This window comes from Protopterus annectens, chromosome 14.part0 (assembly GCF_019279795.1).
Source record: "Protopterus annectens isolate FY-2018-M chromosome 14.part0, PAN1.0, whole genome shotgun sequence".
Classification (NCBI taxonomy): Eukaryota; Metazoa; Chordata; order Ceratodontiformes; family Protopteridae; genus Protopterus; species Protopterus annectens.
In genome coordinates, this window is record NC_056748.1 from 935,668,869 (window position 1) to 935,695,471 (window position 26,603).

Genomic DNA, 26,603 nt, shown 5'->3' on the forward strand with positions numbered 1-26,603 from the left:
CCCCTGGCACGCATGTATATGAGGATCCTGCAGTGGCTTCTTTTTGCTCAGTGGTCAATGTAGATGCTTCCAGTGTCTCAAGATTATTCTGACACAAGTTTGCAAAAGAGTTGTACTTTGGTGGCTTCAATCAGACCAGGTGACAGTAGGCAAACCCTTTGTTCCCCCAGCTCTGGTAGCCACGGTGATCATAGATGTTTCCCAGATAGGGAGGGGGGCATTATCCAGGAAGAACAGCCCAAGGCACGTGGTGAGAACATGAGGTTCACTTGCACATGAATGTTCTAGAGATGAGAGGGATGCTTCTAGCGTTGCAGGCATTCCAAGACACTCTACCTGTAGGAACGATTGCAGTCCAAACAGACAATATTCAGTGGTATGGCACATAAACAAGGAGGAACCAAATCATATCCCCTTTGTCGGGAGGTCCACAGGATTTGGCAGTGGGCAATGTCCTCCCAACTTTTTCTAATAGCAATGCATATCCCAGGGATATCCAACGTGGTTGCGTACAAACTCAGCAGAGAAATACTGATGCTTCACGAGTGGTCACTCAAACAAGAGGGAGCGGAGAACATTTTCCGCAAATGGGGCCAGCCTTGCTGCGATCTTTTTGCCACGTCCACAAACACAAAATGCAGCAAGTATTTTGCCCTAATCCCCCCTCTGGGGAAGTCCCCAAGGGATGCACTGATGCACGATTAGCCCCTGGGACTCCTATATGCTTTCCCCCCTTCCCATTAATAGCCAGAGTCATACAGAAAGCCAGCATATTGTGAAGGACCTTAATTCTGATAGCCCCTTACTGGCCTCATCAAATTTGCTTCCTCTTCCTACAACCTCATCTTCAGGAGGAACTTTGGATCCTGGACCCAGTGCCGGATATTCTGATCCATTCTTCAGAAGTTCCTCACCCATCCTTAAAACTTCCAGAAGTGGAAGTTGACTTCCAGAAGCTGCAACAGATCTGAGGAAAAACTCTGTATATGTATTATTGACACACATGCTGAATCCTGGCAGTTTTTAGTAATGTGGATAGCATGGGAACCAGATGTATGTGATGTCATTCTGTAATCTAGGACAGAAATGATGTTTAATACTAGATGAGACTAAAGTCTCATTGCAGTCTGTTTTTGGAACGTGACAGAAGGATCTGTCACCTACTTCATCTTGCCTTGCTCTAGTAAGTGAAACCAGGCAGTAGTAATTCTTTAGATCAGTCAGGAAAATATAGTGAGATTAGCTGAGTATTGTGTATATATCTATTTCTGTGTTGTTTTAATATTTCCTGCGATTGAAATTCTGGTGTTTACTGTAAGTAGGTATTGAGTATTTTCGTGTTCTTTTCTTTATTATTAAATATATCAGAACAAGAAAAACCACACCACCGAGTGGCGAAGGAGCAAAACAGGAACAAAAAAAAAAATCACACTGACCAAAAATCAATGGCAAGAGAGAACCACACTGGTTTAGCGTACGTGTGGTTCTCTCTTGCCTCTGGTTTTTGGTCAGTGTGTTTTTTGTTCCCATTATTAAATATATTTAAACATTTCATTGTTTCTGGTCTTTCAGAGAATATTTTAATTTCTGAGAGTACTTGTATATATTTGGTGACAGCTCTGGCCGCTCCTGAAAGCCTTGCTGTTGGTCAGATTACCATTTGTATTAATATTAATTTCATTCATTATAATTGGATACCCCTTGCAAGAGCCTTAGAGTATTTAGCTTTGGAGTGTCTGGTGGTGGTGTGACTACCTTATAGTCTGTGTAGAAGGGGGCATAGCTAATAAATCTGAGCCAGCCTTTCAGAGGTTTGTGTGTGTGAAAATCAAGTGTGTGCATCTGTTAGCTGTTTGGAGCAGGGACACGAAGCACTGGTTTCACAGAGAGGGTGCTGCAGAACTTGGCTGTCTCAACTCCATAGCTATGCCAGTGGGGAGTCTTATTGGGATCTAGAGGGAGACAGAAAAATCCAGACCCTGGAGTGTGTGTGTTCCCTGTATGTTCTTAAGGGAAATTGTGCTTGATGCAGAGAGCTGCATCTGGAAATACTGGGTGTATCCGTTTTTGTTCCAAGTGAATATCCCTCTCCAGTGCCAGTGGTGGATTCAGGCTCCTTGATTACTGGCCCATAGTGGGGATGTTGACACACACACACACACACACACACACACACACACACACACACACACACACACACACACACACAACCCTAAAGTTTCACAAACAAGCGTTCATATCTTTGTTAAAGCATTTTGATAGCCAAACATAAGCTTTTACATGACAGCAAAGAATTTCTCTGAGTACGTTCATTGAAATATTTCAGAAATATGAAAAGTATGCTTATTTGTATCTTAATGCACATACTACAAGACAGATTCACAGTCCGAGACTTGAGCTGCTAGATACTGTGTGAATTGGTAATTACAAAATACAGTTTTCTCTGAAATTTCTATACTTATAAAGTTTTGTCAAGGAACTTTGCTGCTGAATTTGAGAAACTTAATTAATTTATCTGAACTTCCTATTTCAGGTAACATGGCTGCTTGTAGTTTCATTATAAATATTGCAGCAGGGTGTTACTTGGTGCAGATGTTCCATATGGCAGAGTAGTGTGGATAAAGGAGCCTTTGGTAGACTTAAGCTTAAGAAAAGTACGACCTTGTGTTTTTGTTTGAACTCCAGCTCTACTCAGTTGCATACTGCCTACTCAGAGGCGATCTATGCCTGATGTACAAAGCCATGTCAAACCCAGAATTAATGGACATGCTCCACCTCAAAAAATCCAAGTCCCTTAGAGCTACACGCTCCAGGGACCTAAACCTCAGCACAAAGATAAATAGGACATGCTGGAGGGACAGATTCATTTCCCAGAGGCTCCCCTCACTCTGGAATAGAATCCCAATTCATGTTAGACATAGCCCCTCGCTGACCCTCTTCAAGCGAAATCTGGACACGTGGATGGGAAATTGCAAATTCACCCCTGGGATCTCTTCTGTGTCCCTGCTAGATAGAGGCACAGTAAACTAATCTTAAAAGGGTACCTTCTGTGACCTACTCTACAGTGGCACAGTAGGCTAATCTAATAGGGAGGCGGAAGCCAAATACACTTTGGCTAGGCTTATAAATGCCCTAGGGCAGATAGTCTAGTATCTACCTATGAACCTATTTTGAACTGTAGCACTAAAGTACACCATCTGTTTTTTGTCATCTTGTAACATGAAAAGTTACTACTGCTTCACAGACTATAAAATATGCCTTAAACAATGAACAGATGGTAACAAAATTTGAACTGTTACATATATTTTTAACAGTATATATTTCTTTTCTATTCTATAGGGCTTCTTCATAACTGTGTCCCCTGAGTCTATCCTGAAGGTTGCTAAACACGCTTCAGAAAAGAACAAAGTTTTTGGTTTGAACCTCTCTGCACCATTCATTAGCCAGTATTTTATGAAGCCATTGATGGAAATTATGCCTTATGTAGATATTCTCTTTGGAAATGAGACGGTGAGCTGAATTTAATACCTTGTTTGTTGCACTGATCTTTTTTCCTTTGTGTGAATTTATATAGAGTACATTCAGCATGCCATAACTTTTCCTTCATAACATATGCATCTTAAAAAAAAAAAACTTATGAGCTTACAAGAAATTTCCATCATGAACAAAACAAAGTATCTTCACTAAAAACTGTTTGCATTAGTCATCCTTTAGGACTGTCATATTTTATTGAGTTCCTGGCAAGACTTGGATAGTACAAGACCTATGATGGAAGGACGCATGGTAAGATAGTTTTTCTGAAAGTCAAGTGTTTGAGTTTCATTTTTCAGCCAATTGCTGCACTAGTAATTATCTGCAAATGGTAACTGCAGTGGGATTTCCCCTTACTCCTTAGTCAGGGAGTCGGTGCAAAGAATCCAGACTGCACATTGTTAATCTTCTGCTTCCTATAGTCTGGTTTGAATCCCATAGCCTCCAGTTGTTTCGTTTACGACTGTAAGCAAGACAGTTAACCAGACAGTGCTGTGGGGATGCTGAGAAACTGGACTAGGTTCTCAATGTGTTCCTGAACTGCATGCATACCTCTAATGCCAACATTCCTGTAGTTATGCTAAAAATAGGGTTGCATGTTATGAGGAATTTGTCATCACAATTTAAAAACAATCGCTTATACATTGTGCTTAGTCAAAAAAGTCATTACTTAGTCTTTGAAACATTATTTTACTGCAGTGGCTGCCAGACCAAAGCCCTAGTCTGTTGTCAGAGAATATAATGTAGCTGAAATTATCCACTGTGATACCTATTGCAAGCAACATGTGGCTGCCTTGTGAGTGTACTTTTCCTTCATTCATCTAAGACAAGAATTCTTCTTAGATTACTACTTCAGGGTGGTACGGGGAGATATTAGTAGTGTTGCCTTTTACTGCTAGGTTCTTCAGTTCTTTTCTTAGTTGTATGACATCCTCTGCAGAGTCTGTGTCGTCCTTCTCTTGGGTTTTTTACACATGCCAGATTCCTCCCGCATCCCAAAGACATGCTGTAATTGAATGCAAGGCCCTCCAACTTTGTAATTTGTGTATGCCTGATAGACAACAGTGCTGTCCCGGATTAATGTCTCTGCCTTGCACCCATTCAGTGCTAAGATAGGCTGCGGCTTCAGTATATTAATTATGCAGGCTGTCAGATAATTGTCTGCCCTAAGAGTATATGTACACTGTTCTGCCGTGAAGAATTAAAAAAAAAAAAAAAACAAGTAATCTCCTTGGTATCACCGAAGTCTCAAACAACCCACTAAACAAGTATAGTGGGTCCAGAACAAAACCGTGTAAGAAACTTTTCTGTGTGGAAGATTTTCAGTCCGTATATCTCTAGTTAATCACTGTATAATAATCAGATCAGACAATAGTAGTAGATGTACCGAACTAACTCATCTTAAGTCAAAAAGATATATATATATATATGATTTGAAATATTGTACTGAATTACTAAGTATTCGAAAGTAATCCAAGCAAGGCAGGCAGTCTGTTTCCAGTCGAAAATCCTTTAAGTATACAGACAAGCGATCCAATGTATATGCTATATATTTATAGATTGCCAAATGGACTAAGGTTGATATATTTCCACCCATGTAGTATATTGTCTTGGATAAAATCACAGACTTAATAATTTGGTTAAATAAGAGGTACCGCATTATTATAAATTTTATTTAAAGTACATAAGGATTATATTATTATGACAGTTACTAAGTAGGGCAGGACCAGCTCGAATGTCACACTGATGGGGGAAGGGATGCAAATTTAACATGTGTACCAATAACACTTTGTTTTACAGCACAATAAACCACTCCCTTGCCTGATAAAAAGAATATATATATTTTGAAAGCTTGTAAGGAAACTATTACTCTATTTTTGATTTACTTGGATCGCTTGTCTGTGTACTTAATAAAGGATTTTCGACTGGAAACAGACTGCCTGCCTTGCTTGGATTACTTTCGAATACTTAGTAATTCTGTGCAATATTTCAAATCATATATTTTTTTTTTGACTTAAGACGAGTTTACATTCACTACTTATACTACTATTGTCTGAGCTGATTATTATACAGTGATTAACTAGAGATATATGGACTGAAAATCTTCCACACACAGAAGTTTCTTGCACTGTTTTGCTGTGAAGAATTAAAATACTCTGGTAATGATATATGCAGCTGTAGTTATAGCTGTGTACGTAATATAAAATTCATAGGCGTTTCAGGGCTATTTAGACTTGCCAGTCAGTACTCAGTTTATCTCCTTGAGAAAGAAGTAGTTTGTTTGTCCCAGTTTAATGTGAGAGCACTTGGTGCTTATATAAAATGCACACACTATGCATGTGTGTTTTATTATATGTGTGTAGATATTTTTATATATGTATATGTACACAAATACACACACACACACACACACACACACACACACACACACACACACACACAAAGTATATATATGTATGTGTAGGCATGCACGTTCACGTGTGTACAAAAACACACACTCGCTGATCCTGTAAATGTGTGAAGTTGTGCTTGCTTTTGAATTGTCTAGTGTACAAGTTATGTAGTGGCCTGTGTGCTGACTGCAAGTTTTCGATCTAGGAGTCGTAAGCCCTAACCTCTTTCTAAGAATAACTTCTATTTTTTTTTTAACCTTGACAGCTACATTATTTCTCTTTATGTCCTTGTGTATTTCATGCCTTTTACATATCATAGGTGTGTTTATCAGATTTGGGCAACACTGAGCAGTTCTCCTATAGTCCTGCAATCCTTTGAACTTTGTGCAGTTATCTATGCTAGTCAGACTTAGGCCAGATTGCATACCTTGAAATTGTGCGCTGCCCACATAGAGTGGAGCCAAAACATAGCACATCTCCTTCACACAACTCGCCTAACTGCAACCTTTCTGATGCACACACAGACAGCTCCACCCACTTTACCTTTTAACCAGTGTCTATAATGCTCATAAAAAATCTTTTTACATGAACTAAAATCTTTATCTTCCTCAGCTGACAACCTTCCCCCAGAATACTTAAGTCAAGGAGCAGATGCAATGGTATACCCAGTCAGCATTCTTATTAATAGATCCATAGTCACAACTCGGAGGCACACCACGACAATCAAAGCTGACTTTATTACTTATGCAATAAAACTACAGAAGTCATAGATGAAGACCTGGTTAGTTAGCACTTTCACGTTTCTTGGAACGCTTCCTCAGACTATATAACCAGTACTTTCATTCACAGTATTTATAAAAACTCTTGTCCAACGAGAAAACATTTCATCACTTTATTCATTTCCTTAAAGCTGACATTAATACCATAGGTTGTAAATTTCTAAATTGTAATCAAATAACCATATCTAAAAGATCTACTTTACTATAACAACTACAATGTTCACAATTACCTATAATGACACATATCTCCTTACGTAAAGAGGTAATTCCACTGAAATTACAAATTTCTGTTCTATAGCCATCCTTTCTCCCCTGTCTAAAATCCTTGAAAGATGTAATTTTTTACCTCTATATGTTTTTACTATTGTATAAATTGCTATACTTCTGTCTATGGTTTAATTCTTACATGTGGAGATTTTCTACTCGGGCCTCCACTGAAAATGGGTATTTGCCCAGTTGGACTTTCCCGGTAAACAAATGTCAAATAAATAAAATAAAATCAACAAGTTCTCCACGATCTCTTACAAAATAAAATTATCGCCAATACGCAACATGGTTTTCACCATCTTCACTGCATTGCTATCATTTACGGGCACTGTCAGTAACGCTTGCAGCTCTAATAAACGTGTATCTGCAGTATTTCGAAATATATCAAAAGCCTTTGACATGGTCTTTCACACTAAACTCCTCAATCAACTCTCCACCCTGGGTCTGTCATTTCCATCTATTCAGTGGTTCTACAGCTACCTTGCCAACAGGCAACAAGCTGTAAATATGGCAAGGACCCATCTCTGCATACCCTTCCACTTCTGCAGGAATCCCACAAGGATCACTCATTGCCCTCCTCTATTCAATATTTTTATCAATATCCTGCATTCGTCTTCTTGTGAAGGCACCCTGATTCAGTAGGCAGATGAATCTGCCATCATGCTGTTTAAACATCTCAACTCACCTCCAAGAAATCACTCAAGCTGTCAACTCATTTGAAAGCTGGCTTACAAAAGCCTGACTCAAATCACCCCCCCCCTCCACAAAAATAGACTCTCTTTACACCCCCAAAACTCATACCCCTAACAAAGCATCTTTCAAAATGTTTTCTGCAAATGGCACTGAAATTGAATTAGTTCACCATACCAGACTATTAGGATAGAATACCCTTTTGAGGGGCCTCCTCAAAAGAGAACTTGCAAGAGGAAGCATGTAGACTCCCCTGATGAGTCTGTCACCTCTGACACTGACCTTGAGGAGTCTGAAGGGTCCCCTAGGTCGTCCTCTGATGATGTCTCCTCCGTAGATATCCTAGAGATCCTGAAATAGAGAGGCGGCTGGCCCAATGTCACCCCTTAAGATGAAGAGTCAGTGTACCTGAAGGCTTTCAGGTCTCAACCTTCAGCCTCTTGGGTGTCTCCACCTTTTTCGATGAGCTCTTAGATTTAGTCAGTCAAAAGGTGTGGGAGACTCCTGATGCCGTGGAACCAGCCCCCAGAAGGCCCAACAAATTTCTTTCAGCCCACAAAGAGAAAGAGTTTTTGACTAAAGGTGTGCCTGTAGATGCCATGGTGGTGGCAGCAGCCACAAAGAAGGAACTAGCGGAAACTTCCTCATCTGTCCATTCACCGAACAAGGAGTCTCTAACGATGGGATAGGTATGGGAAGCATATCTTCACTTCAGCGGCTTTTACACTCAGATCGCTGAATTACCTCACCCATTTCACTAGGCTTCAAAGAGATCTCCTAAAGGAGCTCAGAGATGCTCTCCAAGGTATCTTATCTGAAGGAGTCCCTGAGAAGGTTACTGCTCAGTTGTCTGCCTTAAACTCCATTGTTAACTATTCCATGAGGCTGATATCTAATGCAGCAGATGGAGCGAGCAGGGCAGCGGGTTCAGGAGTTTCCCTTAGGAGACGGTCCTGAATGTGCTTATGTAACTTTGCAGAGCCTTTCAAATCTACATTTAACAACGCTCCCTTTGACGATTCCTCTCTGTTTGGACCAAAGGTAAAAGGAATACTCACCAGGTGCTAGCAGGAAGGGAAAACTCTCTCTGCTGTGGGAGTACATTTTTCCCTCCCTTCTAGACCGTACCCTAAAGGTCAGAGAGACAGGAAAATGTGGGTCAAGAAATCTTGGAGATTTTTCCGGACGCACAAGGTGATTCCTCCTTCAGAGGCAGAAGAGGAGGAAGTAATGGTAGACGTCACCCTAGAGGCAGGGGGGGTCTGCAAAACCTGGGTGGCCGCGATTCCTTTTGTGGACGTCCCTATTAGCGCTCCTGAGGCCTGACTGCGCTTTACTGGATCCAGTTGGGGGTCGCTTATCTTTGTAGCCAAAAGCCTGGCACAACATCACCCAAGACAGGTGGGTACAAAGATTAATTTCCAGAGGATGCTCCGTATCCTTCTCTTCTCCACCTCATCCCACCAAGAAAATCCAGGATGTTCCACCCAATCACAGGGATCAAGCAACTATAGAAGTCCAAAAGTTGCTTCAAAAGAGAGTCATCCAAACCATCCCCGCAGACCAGATAGGTTTTGGAACTTACTCCACATTCGTTTTAGTGCCAAAACGAACAGGGGACTGAAGGCCCATTTTGGATCTCAGCAAGTTAAACGAATCAGTGAAGAAGTCCAAGTTCCGAATGGTAACACTGCAGTCTATACTCCCTCTGTTAGGAAAAGACAATTGGATGTGCTCCATAGACCTCCAAGATGCGTGCTACCACATAAAAATGGACAGAGCATCGAGGAGTCATTTATGCTTCTGGCTGGGAGCCTACCAATTTTGTGCTCTGTCCTTTGGTCTCACCACAGCCCCTAGGGTGTTCACCAAATGTATGGTGTTAGTAATGGCTCACTTGAGACGTCTTGGATTCCAAGTGTTATCGTACCTAGAAGACTGGCTCCTGACTGCCACCACCAGGCACCTACTCCTACAAGCCAGGGATTCAACCATCCAAGTCTGCACTCAGTTAGGGATTACTATAAATTGGGAAAAGTCTGCCTTGTCGCCCTCTCAATATGTGACTTTTATAGGCAAAGAAATAGACATAGTCACAATGATGGCTCGCCTTCCTGTAGACAGAATACAAAGTCTAAGACAACAGATATACAGTCTACTTCCTCAACACAAAGTCAAAGCGAAAGACAGTGCTCAAACTTCTAGGAACTGTGGCCTCTACTATAACTCTAGTTCCACTAGCCAGACTACATATGAGAATTCTTCAATGGCTACTCTTTTCCCAGTGGTCTCTTCAACAACTGCCTCTGACTCTGACAGAATCTTGCAAAAAAGGACCTTCATTGGTGGATCCAGTACTATCAACTAACAATAGGGATACCATTCATTCCTCACCAACCCGTTGCTACTGTGACCATGGATGCCTCCCAGATAGGGTGGGGGGGTGCATTATCTAGGCAGGACAGTCCAAGGCACATGGCAAGAACATGAGGCTCACTTGCATATCAGTGTTTTAGAGATGAGAGCAGTGCTACTAGAGTTGCAAGCACTTCACGACTTTCTTCCACTAGGGACAATAGCAATCCAGTCAGACAATATGTCAGTGGTTTGGTATATAAACAAACAAGGAGGAACCAGATCCTTCCCCCTATGTCGAGAGGCTCTTTGTGTTTGGCAGTAGACGATATCTTCCCAACGCTGTCTAGTTGCAACGCATACCCCGGTGACAACCAATGTGATAGCCAACAAGCTCAGCAGGGCAATCTTGATGCCTCACAAGTGGTCTCTGAATCAGAAAGTCGCGGAACAGATTTTCCACAAATGGGGACAGCCTTGCTGGGATCTGTTTGCCAGCCCAATGAACGCCAAATGCAGAAGCTACTTCTTCCTTATCCCCCCCCCCCTCCCGGGGGAGACACCGAGAGACGCACTTGTTCACAATTGGCCCTAGGGACTTCTTTATGCCTTCCCTCCCTTTCTGCTAATATCAAAAGTGATCCATAAAGCAAAGACCTTGGGAAGCAGAATGATTCTTATCACTCCTTACTGGCCTCGTCAGATTTGGTTCCCCATTCTCTGGCCTCACCTTCTTGAACGATCCATGGACTCTGGACCCAGTACCAGACCTTCTAACACATATGTCAGGCACCTTCCACCCCTGTCTCCACAACCTCAACTTGACAGCATGGCTGCTCCATTTCCATCCCTAATAAGGCTTCATGACTTCTCCCCTTTTGTTACACATATCCTGACGTCTTCTCACAAGCCTTCTACGAGAAAATTGTACACTAGCAAATGGAAAAGATTTTCTATTTGGGTACGAGAGAAAAACATAGATCCTTATACAGCCCCCATTCTCTTGGTTTCCTAACCTAACCTTGAATTCCTAACCAAACGTTTTCATCAGGGATCAGCTGCTGCTACAACCAAAGTTCTATTAGCAGCAATCTCCAATTTTCATTTGGGACAACACAAACCTAATCTTATGGCTCACAGATTGTGTAAATCTTTTTTGAAAGTTACTTTCAAGAACCTGCATCTCCCTGGGATCTAAATTTTGTTCTGTCCAAGCTTAATTCCCTGCCTTTTGATCCCACACATACCTGTGAATTAAAGTTCCTTTCATGGAAGACCATTTTTCTAGTAGCCATCACATCCGCCAGAAGAGTTACAAGTACTGTCAGTCAAACTTCCTTACTTGATTTTTCAGAGAGACAGACTTTCCCTTCGTACAAATCCATCCTTCATCCTCAAGGTTGGTTCTCAATCTAATACAAGTCAAACTATTGAACTGCCAGTCTTTTTTCCTAATCATGCAAGCAAAGCGGAGTATAAGTTTCATCAACTTGATGTTCACAGACAGTTAAGGTTCTATCTACATAGAACCAAGGAGCTTAGGTGATCAGACCAATTGTTTTATCTTTTTCTGAGTCAAGAAAAGGTATGCCAGTCTCCAAGATAACATTATTAAACTGGATTTCAAATTGTATATCTTTTATTTACTCCCGTTTAAAATTAAAGCTTATTCTACTAGATCTGTATCCACATCTACTGCCTTTCAAGCTAGAATTCCAATTGACAGTATATGTGCAGCAGCAACTTGGGCTATCCCTCATATCTTCATTACTCATTACAAATTGGACTTGGCCTCCAGGATTAGAGCCTCCTTTGGGTTCCACGGTTTCTAGGAGTATATTCCCGTGAGCCACCCGAGAAAAAGGTGCTAGGGACGCTGTCCCATATGTAAGAATGAAGGCGAGATAGGACTACAGAACATAAAGAAGTTATGTACTCACCATAATGTTACACATTTGTAGTCCATATCGCCCTTCATTCTTACGAACCCTCACCCACCAAAATTATTCTAGCCAAAACCTTCCTTCTGCCCTCCCTACTCTATGGAGACCCAATTCTAACCAGTTTAAAATCATCCATAAAAAAACAAACTTGAAAGCTGTACAACAAAACTGCCATGTTTGTTACTAATTCATCCTCCTACATCATTTACTGTAAAGCTCCACATACTGTTGGCTATCTGGAACTCTCCCTCCATCTCTCCCACATTCAGCTTATAACAATACGTAAAATCATACATAAGCCATTAGCCTGGCTAGCTTTTACCCCTTTAATCAGCATATATTTCCCTAAAAGAACTCTCGGGTCAGAAGACAAACAACTTCTCACCATTAATCAAACAAATAAATCCCCTGGACAAAGTCTTTACTAGTACTCATTAGCCAAAAAAAGGAACTCCCTGTCTCTCACCACCAGAACTGTTTCTAACCTACCCATCTTTAATTGCTCCCTAAAAGAATACTTTACAAAATCTTGGACCTGCTCCCATACCAATCCTGGCTGAACTTGCTCAGTATACTTCACTCACCCACCCCCCTTCAACCTAAGTCACACATCAGCCATCTCCAACCTCCTACTCCTCTACTTTTTTATGTTTCCCACTACCTTGCCCTATCTACTTTCTTTGCAGAACTTTCCTCTGCCTCTTTCTGTTTCCTCCCTACTCACTTAAGCTACCTGAAGACACCCTACCATGCACTCTTCTTGTATCTTTTCTCTACAGCCTTACTTCCTTCTGTAACCCAGAAGTAGCTTTGTGTCTAGCGATTTTTGATTGGCCTGTATACCAGTATACGGGCCAATCAAAAAATCGCAAAACAGAGCTACTTCTGTTTAATGCGGAACTGCGATGTTTCACATTAAACAGAAGTAGCTCCGTGTTTATTTATTTTTGATTGGCCCGGGCCAATCAAAAAAAAATAAAATAAACACAGCGGTACTTTTGTTTAATGCGGAACTCTAATGTTCTGCATTAAAGACCTAGCGTGGATGACATTTTTTTAATTTTTTTTTTTAGTCTTCACTTGCTGTGAAACACTTTTTTTGTCCCTACCTGGCCAGTTGGAAGTCTGGCAACCCTGTATGTATGTAACAAATAATATGATTAATGCATTTTTCCTCACTTACTTTCTCCAAGACATGTTATTGTTTTATTGCCTTTACTTACTTTTTACCACCCTCATAGTAATTCTTCATACCATTGCTGGTAGTCTTGCCTTTCTCTCCCTCTCTCCTTTTGTCTGAGTGAGTGCTAGTACGTCAGAGAAAAAGGGTACTTCAGGTTTTAAACACTGCACGTTGTGCAGTGGTAAATTACCGAACAGCGACTTGCATTTTAAATGCGTTTATTGTTTGGGCGTTTCGTACCTTTCTGCGACTCCCCCATGTGATATTTTTGCGAGTTTTAGTCAACGGATGTTGAATGAATGGCACAACAAATTGATTCTGAAAGGATTACTTTCATTTCCTTTCTCAGAGGCTATTTCAGTGGAGGTCTCAACCCCTCCAGTCAAGGACAAGAAGCGTCCCCGCTCAGACCCCTCTTCACCGCCGGTGACAGGGGCGCAAGACCCATCGATCTAAGGCCTGTAGATCTTTCTCTGAGCATCGGCTTGCTGCTTTGGTGCCACTGATTTCGGCACCGAGCACAGTTTCTGGGAAGTCTGAATTGTCGGTTCCGGGCTCAGCACCGACGACTGCTGAACCGCTGATTACTTCGGTTCCGACCAGCCTGGTTATGGACATCTCAGCATCGACCTCACCTTTGCAGACACCAGCTCCGATCACCTCGCATCCGATTTTGACTACTACCCCGATTGTGACTTTGGCTCCGAGCCCCCTCTCTGTGCCAAACTTACCGTTTACGCAATTCAAATCAGAATCCTTGGCTCCATTGAGTTCCTTACCACGGACCAGGTATTCATCTTCTGTGGATCCATTTGCCGGACAAGCCTTACAGTCCCTTTCTGGACCGGCCTGAATCCCCTTCCGGGATATCGGTTAGGTCTGCCAGGAGCGTTTCCGAAATAGACATTGTTCGTCTCGTTGATCAGGTACTGACTGCAAGAGGAGTCTCCAGACCCTGTTCTGCTCTGGGTGTTGGGATTTTTCCTCCTTCTAATCCTTCGTATTCTCCTGTTGGGGATCCTTCGGTTCCAAGGCCCCCTTGCCCATTGGTTTCAATGGGACCCCTTCCTTCGGCACCGACTACTATGATGCCTGAAGCATCTAAGCCCTGGTGGGTGTCAGTTCCGACAGCATCCCACCTTACTCAACCCCTTGCTTTGAGGGTGGAATACTCTATTTCAGCCCCAGCACCATCGGTCCTTTCGGTTCTCATGTCGGATCCGAGAGTTATAGCCACACCGAACACTTCTCAAACTCCAGTCTCGGAGGTGGGCCGTTCGGAGCAGGGTGTGAACCCTGTTCCGATTCCGTCCTCTTCGCTTCCGGGCTCCCATCCCTCTTCGGGTGGGTCCGCCTTCCGGATTATGGTAAGGGTGCTGGCGGCTAGCAATCCCCCTCCTTCAGCTCTGCCTTTGGTTCCCCCCCTAACTCAGCCATCGCCGGCCCTTAGCAGGGGACCACTAATACAAAGCACCCCCCCTTTCCGAGGCCTCTTCGGACATCCCCACCGAAGAGCCCCCTCGGAAGAGGGTGTGCAAAAGAAAACACATGGCCTCATCTGAAGAGTCCCTTGCTGAGGATATGGATTACAATGATGGGGAAGATTCCCCTGGATCACCCCCTGACAGTGTTTCCTTTGGGGATATCTTGGAGATTTTGAGTCAGCGGGGTGACTGGAAATCTTTCACCCCCTTACCCAGAGGAGTCCGTATTCCTACAAGCTTTCCGCTCCCGGCCCACTACTTCCTGGGTGACCCTCCTGCAGATGAGTTGGTCAAATTAATCGTGCAGTGAGCGTGGAAGAGTCTGAATTCAGCAGAAGCTATCCCCACGAGATCAGACAAGGTACTTTCTCCTCCAGAGGATCAACCCCATTGGTCGAAAGGCTTGCCAGTAGATGCTGCGGTGGTGGCAGTGGCCACAAAAAAGGAACTGGCGGAAGAGAGTCCTGCTGTTCATCTGCCCAACTGGGAGTCCCGAGCGGTGGACAGGTTAGGGAAGCGAGTTTTAGCTGCAGCGACCTTTGCCGTGCGTTCGCTGAATTTCCTGGCACACTTTACAAGACTCCAGAGAGACCTTATTTCCGAACTCTCTGGTAGCCTCGCGGGTCAAGTGTCGGATGGAGCACGTGACAAAGTGCCACCCTTGAAGCGACTTTGAATTCCTCCATGAGGTTGCTCTCCCATGCAACCGAAGGAGCAGCTAGTGCTGGCGTGGTTGACCGACGTCATGCCTGGATGCGCATTTCTGACCTACCGGATTCCTTCAAGTCTTCCTTTTTGAACGCCCCTATTGAGCCCTCCTCGCTGTTTGGTCCTAAGTTCAAGGATACTTTGGCCAGGTGCGAGCAGGACAGAAAGACCTTGTCTGCCGTGGGCCTGCACTTTTCCAAACCTCAGTGTTTCTTCTCCAGGAACCAGAGGAATGGAAAGTTGTGGCACAAGAAGTCGCAAGGTTTCTTTCGTAACACACGTGGCGAGGACTCCTCCAGAGGCAGGGGGGGGGGGTCCGACGGTGGAAGACGCCCCTTTAGGGGCAGAGAGGGTTACCAGAATCAGGGCTCCAGAGATTCTTTTTCCGGTAGACCCTGTCTGCACTCCTGAAGCATTGCCCGATTGCTTTCCTCTGGAAGCAGTCAGGGCGCGTTTCTCTCTGCACCAAACAGCCTTGTCCTCCATTACCGACGATCTATGGGTGCAGAGAATTATCACCATAGGCTATCACATTCCCATCAAATCCTTTCCAAGACCTCAATTCTCCCTTCCCGATGTACCACCCAGTCAAAGGGAGGAGGCAGTTTCCGAAATCAAGAAGCCTCTTCTAAAGCGAGTCATCCAACAGGTCCCCCAGATCAATGCGGATTAGGGTTCTACTCCAGACTCTTTTTGGTGCCAAAAAAGACGGGGGACTGGAGGCCCATCCTAGATCTCAGTCGTTTGAACGAGTCAGTCATACAGACCAAGTTCTGCATGATCACTATTCAATCCATCCTTCCATTCCTTCGGGAGGGTGTGTGGGTTTGCTCTCTAGATCTCCGGGATGCATATTACCACATCAAAATGGACAAACACTCCAGGAGACTTCTGCGCTTCCAGCTGGGAGCCAATCATTTTCAATTCAGAGCCCTGCCTTTCGGTCTCTCGATGGCCCCCAGAGTGTTCACGAAATGTCTAGCAGTGGTGACAGCTCACTTGAGACTTCACGGATTCCAGGTGTTTCCTTATCTGGACGATTGGCTCCTCTCCGCCCCCACAGAGCATCTACTGACCAGGGCCCGTCGCTACGGAGTAATACCCAGAGACTCTCTGGCGGAGTCTCTGGGTATTACTATCAGTTGGGAAAAATCATACCTTCAGCCCTCACAGCAACTGGAATTCATAGGGGCTATGTTCAGCACTCAGCTCTGCCTAATATCTCTTCCTCATCACAGGCTCTTAAGACTGAGAACACAAGTGCAAGTGATACTCGACCCCAGGAAAGTGTCTGCAAGGGAAGTTCTGCAAGCTCTGGGTTCCATGGTGGCAGCCATTCCCATTGTTCCGTTGACCAGACTTCATATGTGCCTGTTACAGTGGCTTCTTCAAACTCCATGGATACACAATCATCATCCCTTGAACACACTAATCCTCATCACCAATCTCTGCAAACAGGATCTCCTCTAGTGGATGAGAATGAACGAAAGTCTTTGATGTCGCCCCTTTCAACCTCTTCAGCCCAACGCCACAGTGACTACGGATGATTCCCTGATGGGGAGGGGGCACTTTCAGGGAAAATCTGTTCAAGGCATGTGGTCTCCCCTAGAAGTCGACTTGCATATCAATGTTCTAGAGCTCAGAGCTGTGTTACTGGTGTTACAAGCTCTCCATCCTCTTCTTCCTCTCGGACCGATTGCTATCCAGTCCGACAACATGTCTGTGGTCTGGTACGTGGTCTCCCCTAGAAGTCGACTTGCATATCAATGTTCTAGAGCTCAGAGCTGTGTTACTGGTGTTACAAGCTCTCCATCCTCTTCTTCCTCTCGGACCGATTGCTATCTAGTCCGACAACATGTCTGTGGTCTGGTACATCAGCAAGCAGGGAGGAACCAGATCTTACCCCCTTTGCCGCAAAGCTATGAGAATTTGGCAGTGGGCGATAGCTTCCAACCATTTCCTGATTGCTACACACATCCCGGGGAGTTCCAATGTGATTGTGGACGGGCTGAGCAGATGCATCCTGTTTCCTCATGAGTGGTCTCTCAAACCCGAGAGTGGCGGAGGAAATTTTCAGCCGCTCGGGCCGGCCTTGCTGCGATCTATTTGCCTCCCCCTCCAATACGAAGTGCAGCAGGTACTTTGCCCTCTTTCCTCCACACAGGGAGTCCCCGAGATATGCTCTGACTCACCATTGGCCAGCGGGTCTCCTGTACGCTTATCCTCCCATCCCCTTGATATCCTTGGTCTTAAGGAAAGCTACTCGGTTGAGAAGCAGAATGATTCTCATTGCTCCATTTTGGCCTCGACACGTTTGGTTCCCCTTCCTTCAACCACACCTGTTCCGACCTCCTTGGATTCTGGACGTCCATCAGGATCTCATTTCTCACCCCCAAGGGTTGTTGTCTCCAAATCTGACCACGCTGAAACTGACAGCTTGGTTGCTCCACTTTCGTTAGTAGCCAGGTTTGAATCACTCTCTTCTCCGGTACGAAATATTATTTTGGCCTCCCATAAACCTTCTACCAGAAAACTTTATAAAGACAAGTGGAAACGCTTTTCCTTTTGGGCACAAGAGCTGTCTCTGGATCCCGTTTCTGTTCCATTAGCTACGGTTCTTTAATACCTGACCGATCTTTTCCTTAACAGGGCTTCTGCATCCACGATTCGGGTGCATCTAGTTGCCATCTCCAATTTCCATGATGGTTCAGACGGAATGCCTATTATATCTTCTCATCTGTGTAAGACCTTCTTGAAGGGGATTTTTCATTCTAGACCTCCCATTAGGCAACCTGTGGAATCATGGAATCTGCCTAGGGTGCTTCAAACTTTGGCTCTACTTCCCTTCGAGCCGGCTGCAACCTGTGATGTGAAATTTCTGTCCTGGAACACCTTGTTTCTGGTGGTGGTTACTTCAGCCAGACGTGTATCAGAGCTGCAAGCATTATGCATCGAGTCCTTATTTGATTTTCCATAAGGACAGAGTATCACTTCGCAGCAATCCCACTTACTTACCCAAGGTGGTTTCGGAATTCTCTTTTAATCAGTCCATTGAGTTGCCCGTATTTTTCCCTAATTATACCAACAAAGAGGAATACTGTCTCCATTCCTTGGATGTCCACAGACATTTACGTTTTTATTTGGACAGGACAAAGTCATTTCGTAAGTCAGATCAGCTTTTTGTTGCCTTTGCGGGCTCTAGAATGGGATCGGTAGTGTCTGAGGTTACCTTGTCTAAATGGCTTAGGGATTGCATCTCCTGGAGGAGGAATCAGTTCCTGGCCGCATTAAACCTCATTCTACTAGAGCTGTGGCCGCTTCTGTCGCCTTTCATGCTAGGGCTTCCATGGATGATATTTGTGCAGCCGCCACTTGGGCTAAACCCCATACCTTTATCAAGCATTACAAATTGGATCTGATCTCCAGGGGAAGAGCTGCCTTTCGCTCTATGGTACTCTGGAATGTTCTTCCATGAGGGCCACCCAGATTCTGTAGTAGCTAGGGACTCTGTCCCATCAGTGAGGAATGGAAGAAGATTAACAACTTCAGATAAAGATGTTATGTCTTACCATAATGTTCCGTCTGAGTTGTTGATCTTCTTCCATTCATCACACCCTCCCATCTTCCCCCGCCAAGGGCTCCTGGCGGATCTTCTTGTCATTTTGCTGTGTTAGGGTTTTTGCGCAGAGATAGCCTCTGCCTTTATTTCTGTTTCTAATATATGTTTCTACTATATGTTCTGAAAACTCGATCTGATGTATGGGATGAAGGGCATTGTGGGTAGTAGCATGGCCCGAGAGTTTGGTGCATGCTAGCTTGGTATTTGGCTAACTCTATTCCAAGGGTTTGGAACCGTACCCATCAGTGATGAATGGAAGAAGATCAACAACTCAGATGGAACATTATGGCAAGACATAACTTCGTTTTATGCTCTCATAAATACTTTTCTATTTAAACTGCGTTACTCATGGCTGGATCTTGTGATATGATGCTAGTTGTTGCTATTGAGTTTCATGTAGTTCATCTAAAGCTGCCAGTAAAGTACACCATTTATTTCTTCATAAGAATAAGAGGTGTACACAGTCAACAAAGTGGCTATAACTGCTAATGGAGGTCTCTCTGTGGCTGAAGGTACCTTATACTAATCTGGTTCTGCAGGACAAGTGCATGTGTCTGTGAATTAAGTTGGAATACTCTGGCAACTATGTGTTTGTGGGAAACAAATTTGAAATACGTGACTTTGGTCATTTTTTTCTTTTTCACAGACATCTGAGAAAGATACAGTCAGCAGTGGGGTTGGGGATGTTTGCGAATAAAAATGACTGACCCTGCTGAGCTAATGGTCATTAGTTTGTCTCTTTAGGACTAGTGTGCATTTGTGTAAAGCAAATTAGAATACTTTACTGTGACCATTTTTATCACAATCAGACGTGATGTGTATAAAATTGATAAAATGCCCATAACTGTTGAGTATGGATGTTGGTGGATTAAAATGGCAGCAGCTTGAGGGACCTTTTATGGTTCAAACTTTTTTAATGGGTGCTTTTGTCATTATTAGTTCATACATTTTATTTTACCTCTTTCTGAAAAGAAAATGTTTGAAACTACAACTTTGAAGTACACTCCTAACAAATCTTGCTGTAATAAACAAGAAATATAATTTAAAAACAAGTCAGGAAGATGAATCAAAGAACATATGCATTTATGTATGGTCCTAAAAATATGTGCAGGGGATGCCCATGGTTTGAAAACAGCCCAGGACCCAAGATACGCTTAATCCACCACTGGCCAGATACATTTTCAATGAATGCGAGTTTCAAGAGAAAATAAATTTACTGTTCCTCATGTTATGTCTGTTTTCTGCGACTGTTTTGTTTAGCAAATGGCCATCAGTGTTTGTGCTATAACACTTGAAATAAAAGTTTGAAATTAAATGTTTTCTTCTCCTATTCTAGTGTTTTCTTTCTTACCTTCTCCATATTTCATCTTTGGTGGTAGCCAAGCAATGTAATTACTAGCCATTGTCTGATTTTTACCCAAACTGTTGAGTTTTTACTATCTTTTTTTTCAAAGTTTCTGTGCTCACACCTGGAGAGCTCCAGTCAACCTTTTGATCAGTGTGTGGCCATACCTTGCATTCTCCCTGCATGTGTGTTTTAAAGGAGGTTTTATGTAGTAGATGAAATAAGATATTTCTGATGTTTGTTGGGAGAGTGTTCCACAGTGAAGCAACTTGTGCAGAGTGTAGGCAGTCAACATAATGAGATTTAGATTTTTGAGTACACACTAAGTGTCGGTTTAATGAACACAGTTCTCCTTGAGGCTGGTACCAGTTTAGTAACTAGCTGGTGGTACAGCATCTGTCTGGACTGTAGGGGATGTTGTGGGCAGTCTTAATGTGATTGTGTGGTAATAGATAAGGTGTTTTCTGCTAGGGTCTGAAGTGCAAGAGAGTAGTGTGTTAATTAACGCGGTTACTTGCAAACGTTATAATTGTATCAAATGATTGCTCCAGTTCGGCTAACTGAGAGAATTGTAGGTTAGTCAAAATTGATGAGGCGTGGTCTGATAGAAAAGGTTTGACTTTACAATTTTTTTTAAAATAGCACATTGTATATGTTGATCAAATATTGATCTGTGGTTGGTTATCATACCCAGTAGTTTTTGTGTTTTGTACTAGCTCAGTTCTAGTAGTATCAACTGATAATTTTTACGTCACAGTAGTGTAATTTCTGGGCTGGAGGTATAAGTATGCTTAGCTTTTTCTTTCTTTTTTTTTTATTGGGTGTAGTTTAGGTTGCTGCAGCCATTTTTCAGGTATTGTAGAAGAATACTGTAGGTCATCTTGGCGCTGTTTGACTGAAGAAGCTGCACATTTTAAACTAGGAGAAAGTCTGTGTTTAATTTATAAATATATTCAAAACTAATAGTTCTAATATTGAACCATGTGGTAATACTGATGTTGCTTGCTGATCAATTGACTGTGTATTTTGGAAGTTCCTAAAGCCTTAGATAATATGGGATGTGAAACTGTATCAGATGTTTTGTATATGTCTGGAAATAGGGATGCAGCTTTTTCCCCTTGATCTTGTCTTTCGTGAACATAGTTTATGAAAATGAATACACTCTTTCTTTGCTGAGGCCTGGTTTAAATCCATGCTGGGCTATGAAACATAATCTGTTTTCTGTCAAGTAGTTGTTCAGCTGTAGGTGTGCACATTTTCCAAGTATTTTAGATAAATGGGGCAAGATAGCTATAGGTCTGTGGTTTGTCATCTCAAGAGATTTGCCACCTTTATGACAGGGAATAAGGTAAGGCTGTTTCCAGAGTTTAGGGACTATGGTTTCGTAAAGAGAATAATTTATAAGTTTAGATACTGGTTATGCAATGACATCTGCAGTTATTTTGAGATATTTTTCTGGAAAGCTATGTGCTGCAGAAAAGGAGATATTTCTGAAATTTTTTTTATTATGTTAGTAGGGGTTGTGGTAAGTGATAATGTAATAATGACACCATCCTCATGACTTGGTGCTTTATTTGGTTTATAAGGGAGTTGGCAGTGTTTATGTAATATGAATTAAATTTGCATGCAGTTATAATTTGTTCTTTGAAAGTGTAGGATTGTGATTATCACCAGGCTGAATAATTTTATTGCTTATTCAGCCAGAATGTTTAGGAGTTTTACTGTGCATTTCCTGTAGAGTAGTATAGCATAGTAGTATTGCTTAGCCTTTAGAATGGTACTATAAGGTTTTGCAAAGTTTAATTTTGTTGCTGATTGTTATTTTTTTTCTGAATGTCATTTTCCATGTTGTATCTCTGTCATGCAACAGCTTTTTTCATATACCTGTTGTGTGCCACAGTGCATCCAGGTTTTAAATTGATTATCTCCCTGCATTGATAAGGAGATGTTCAGGCGGAGGGTAATTTTAAGTATTGGACAGAGGTATACATTAATATGCTTTGAAAAAAAGGAATATTGCCTCAAAGATGTGTTCCATTTGCATACATGTTACATATGAAGTATATTTTGACAAAGTTGTGTGTAATGCTGATATTCCCTTCATTCAAAAAGAAAAAAGTGAGTAACTAGGAATTTGGTAATAGTTCTTTACCAGATAATGTTGCAGTGCAGTTTTAGTTTTAATCTAGTGTCTGTTTGATTATTTAATCTCCATATTTTAGCACAGTTTAAGTATCTGGGGTGTCACGTCAAAGATCTTTTAAAAAAATTCCACCTTTGAATGAAACTACACACTTCAGAAGGTGACTGCAGAAATTCTTACATGGTGGGCAAATCCCATCACCATCAAGGGAGCTCATAGGGGAAGGTGCAGTGGTCAGCATTGGATTATTGTGCATTTTGGTGAATTACAGCTTACTGGTCAGGTTGCCATCAGTTGAACCTTCTCCTAAACCATATTTAGATCTGAAGCATGTTGTATGTTCCTCTGCTACACTGTATTCATATTCTTTAGTGTTGATAGTCATGCCGTTTGCATCTCCTAGACATTTTGTCATTTCATTTAATTTTTTTATTAATAAAGGACCTTGTAGACAAAGTTTGTTGGTGAAAAAATGCCAAAGTACACAGTCTGTTATACACACCTTATTTATTGTGCATCTTAATCTCTAAAGTTCAAAACAGACTGATGGAAAAGCTACAGAGGTTTAAATTTCTAATGTAAACATTTAGAATATGGGGAATTTGGCCAGGGCATTGAGGAGCTTCCCCTTCTCTTTTCAATAAATGTGTGATCCTCTTACAGCCATCTAAGCTACAACCATCTCAGGTAGATGGGGCCTTGGTTTAACATCTCATCCTAAGGACGGTGCACTCAGGAGTGCAGTGCCAGCCTTATGATGCATTACAGTGTCGGTATTGGAAAACTAAACCACCCATCTGGTGTGGGAATAGAACGCACAGCCAGTCTTGTAGCACCAAAAGTCTGAGCGCTACCTGTTGAGCTACTGAGATATGTTGATTAATAGTAGTATAGTAATTACTTTTGTTTTTCCATTGTTTACTGATGGACAGAGCATCTCTGTCCAAGTCTTCTGCTGCAGGGAAGCTGTGCCAGTTAGACTAACCTAATTCTCAATGGTAGTAATAATACAGCAATTCAGTAACAGTAGAACTGCTCATCTAAATGCAGCCTTTTTGCTGTTTTAAGAGGGAGCATCTGAAGGAGTGTGTACAAGCAACATTTAGTTGTGTACTAATTTTAGGTTAGTAGTGAAGAAAGTGGATTTAATGGAATGGCAGGTACAGTATGAGATTGAGTGAGAAGTGCAAAATGGAATTTTCTGCCTACGCACTTGAGTAAGAGTCACAGCTGGATTGTTCTGATAAACAGATTAGTCTGTTACGCTTTACTTACTCTGTTGTTTAGTTCTCCTTCCTATAATGTTCTCCAAGTGTTATATTAGCAGATGTTGCTTCTTGTGTCTCTATCAGGAAATGGGACAGATTGTGCATTAGCTGGAATTGTGCTTTCAGCACATATGGGAATAAAAATGTTTCATGATAAGCACTCCGTTGGATGTCTTGAAAATGTGTCTTAGAGTAGTCATTGCAAGAAAGCAGCGTGCATGCACGCACGCAAGATTTTAAAAGGCGAAGGTATTACTGATTCTTTTTTTCTGCCTCATCTTTCCTTCCTCTACTTTGCATTTTTAACTGCACTACATTCCATTTCTGCTACCCAAGTCTTCCGGATGTATTCTGCATCCCTGTATGTGCATATGGGACCATCCGGATGTTGTGCAGTCTAAATGGAATGCATGAGGAAGGCGTTGGCTCCATCTGGGAGGACAGCATGATTGTCATTTAATTTATGTTAATCATGCTTCATCTAAATGTCTTCACTGTGTCTAATATTTTTGCACCTTTGAGCCTTAAAGTTGTTGTTGACTCAGTTTGGCCACTAATAATAGGCTTATGTTTCGGTAGTGCTAGATTTAGGAACAGAGTTGGGTTATCAGAGGTTCTTGTATCTGTAACTTTAAAGTAGCCCTCTGATTAACTTCCTCTGCACTACCTTTGGTTTACCTTCTGTCTGCCCAGAAGCTCTTTGAAAAAGAATATTCCGGTGATTTGAAAGAAGTCTTGAGTAATTCATTGCACAGTCACACAGGTGTCTGTCTTCCATCTCGTGATGATGATTGCTTGTGTGTAACGTTTTACCTCCTGGACTTCCTGTTTTTATCAGCCTTCGCATGGCTTCATTTCCAAATCCCAGTTACTGACCAGTATATACCATCCTGCCACTGCCAGTTAATGCTTAACTTTCTCAAACTTTTGTTACCCGTTGTTATACATTGATTCAAGTTTTCAGAGAAAGCAGATTGCGTTATTGGTGTGTTGCAAAGGAATAGAATGAAGTGTTAAAGTTCAGGAATTTGAAATGTGGGGTTTCAGTACCCACTTATACTCCAAACTTTGAATTACATCCTGTTTAAACTTGTGTAGTTTTTAAGTACATCTTTAAAAAATGCATATGTTAAGCAAAGTTCCATCAGCTGCTCCACATGAGTAGTTTGTTCATTCACCCTCCCACAGTTTAATATTTTGAGTATCTGATCTCATAATTTTCTCAGGAGACTGGCTGGATGGCTCTTGAATTTATATCTCTGGCCCCCTGTAAACCTTGTGGCACTATCTGCAGCTGTGAAAATTCACAGCAAATCCAGTGTATGTGCAGTTGCAGCCATGACTTTGAACGATTTTGAACTAGCGTATTCCAACAAGCTAGCCTTTGAACAGTTGAAGATCATCCTTGTAGTAGTGGCCACAAAGCTTGTACCTGGGGTGGGTGTATGTATGTTATTTGCTTCAGTTATCCAAACAGGTTTTGGCAGTCTGCTGGAATTCAGTATCTGTAACAGTCTTGCAGAAAGCATTTTTGTGTAAGATGCAGCTAGACATGTAGAGATGTGTGGCTGTATCGGTTAACTAGAAGCAGCGGTAAGTATGTAAATTGCATAGCAGTTCTTACTACATAGAACTGAAGTTGGATGCCATGAACAGCTGTTTTGCATAGTGATATAATGGACACTGTGGGTAATTTAAAACCGTGAATCATTCCACCCATCCCTTCCTCAGTTTTGCCAACGTATCCTGTGACTTTTCCACATCTCCATGATTTGACCTTGTGCACCAGTATCTCTTCATGTCTCAAGTGAGAAGAGGTCTAGCTCCTCTAATAACTGGTTACATCCCTCCCACTTCATTTTACAGAATATTCTAAACTTTGTCCATTTGCTTGATGTCCTTGTATAACATCCAAAACAGCACACATTACTCAAGGTTACCTGGACAAGTACGGAGTTCCAGGATAAAAGCCTGGAAAGGAGCACACAGCTGTCAATTTAAGATAGCTTGTAGCCCAACATAGTGTTTTGACGTTGTGGCCGACAAGGAGGATGATATTAGGACCAATAAAAAAGATGTCCCACTTTAGTCTGCCCCCCCCCCCCAACAGAACCCACAGCCATTTGAAACAAGGGAATGAATTAATCATTTGGGGAGGTGGGAGATGAAGATAAGGCTGAGACTATTAATAAAGCTGCTCAGTTGAGAGGGGATTTCTGGTGTGTACAGTGTAGTAATTTGTTTTTTTTAAAGAAGGTGCAGTAGTGTATTCAAGTACATTATTTTCATTGATTCAGAAGGGGATAACCCTATCCAGCAGTCCACACAGCTTTTAATGAGTATTTTTACCATCATTTCAGATTTATTATAATGTTTTCACATTCTCTGAATTATGCAAGGCTCAGGGTGTCAGATGACTGCACTTTAATGATTCCATTCTGCAGTTCATGCAGCAAATTAACTGCTTTTGTGGGTACATTTATCAGTTTATTTTCTACACTGCAGAAGCAGGTGCATCCACTTGTTGAGTGCTTGTGATAATAGGTAATCCATTCAGAAGTATCCCTTCTGTCCCACTGCCATGCATGCCCACCTTTGAGATTACGGGATGTGCTCAGTGCAGAAGCCTTTTTGTAAAATGTTTTTATCCTCTGCATTGAAGCGCTGTAGCTTCACGTGGGTACAGTGACTCAGCACATTAGTAGCTCTTCATTTCTCTCGTTCTCGGGGACTGACATGGTGCTTGTTATTCTGAACTCAGATGACACAAATTCTTCAGGTCTCCAGGTTGCAGAATGCTCCCTTCGGCTGTTTTGCTCTCCTGTTAAGCTGTCTTTTGACATTTTTCTTGCTTTGTTTAATGTGCTGTAACCTTAGCAAGCATTTCCACTTATC

At 42.3% G+C, this 26,603-nt stretch overlaps 1 protein-coding gene across 1 annotated transcript in view; it reads left to right on the forward strand.

Moving 5' to 3' along the window:
• Positions 1–26,603, forward strand: part of ADK (adenosine kinase) — a gene marked incomplete in the record, with an annotated part of 3,127,006 nt that overhangs the window by 2,255,488 nt on the left and 844,915 nt on the right. The window contains 1 exon segment of the mRNA XM_044056737.1: positions 3,340–3,510. Coding sequence (XP_043912672.1) covers positions 3,340–3,510 — 171 coding nt within the window.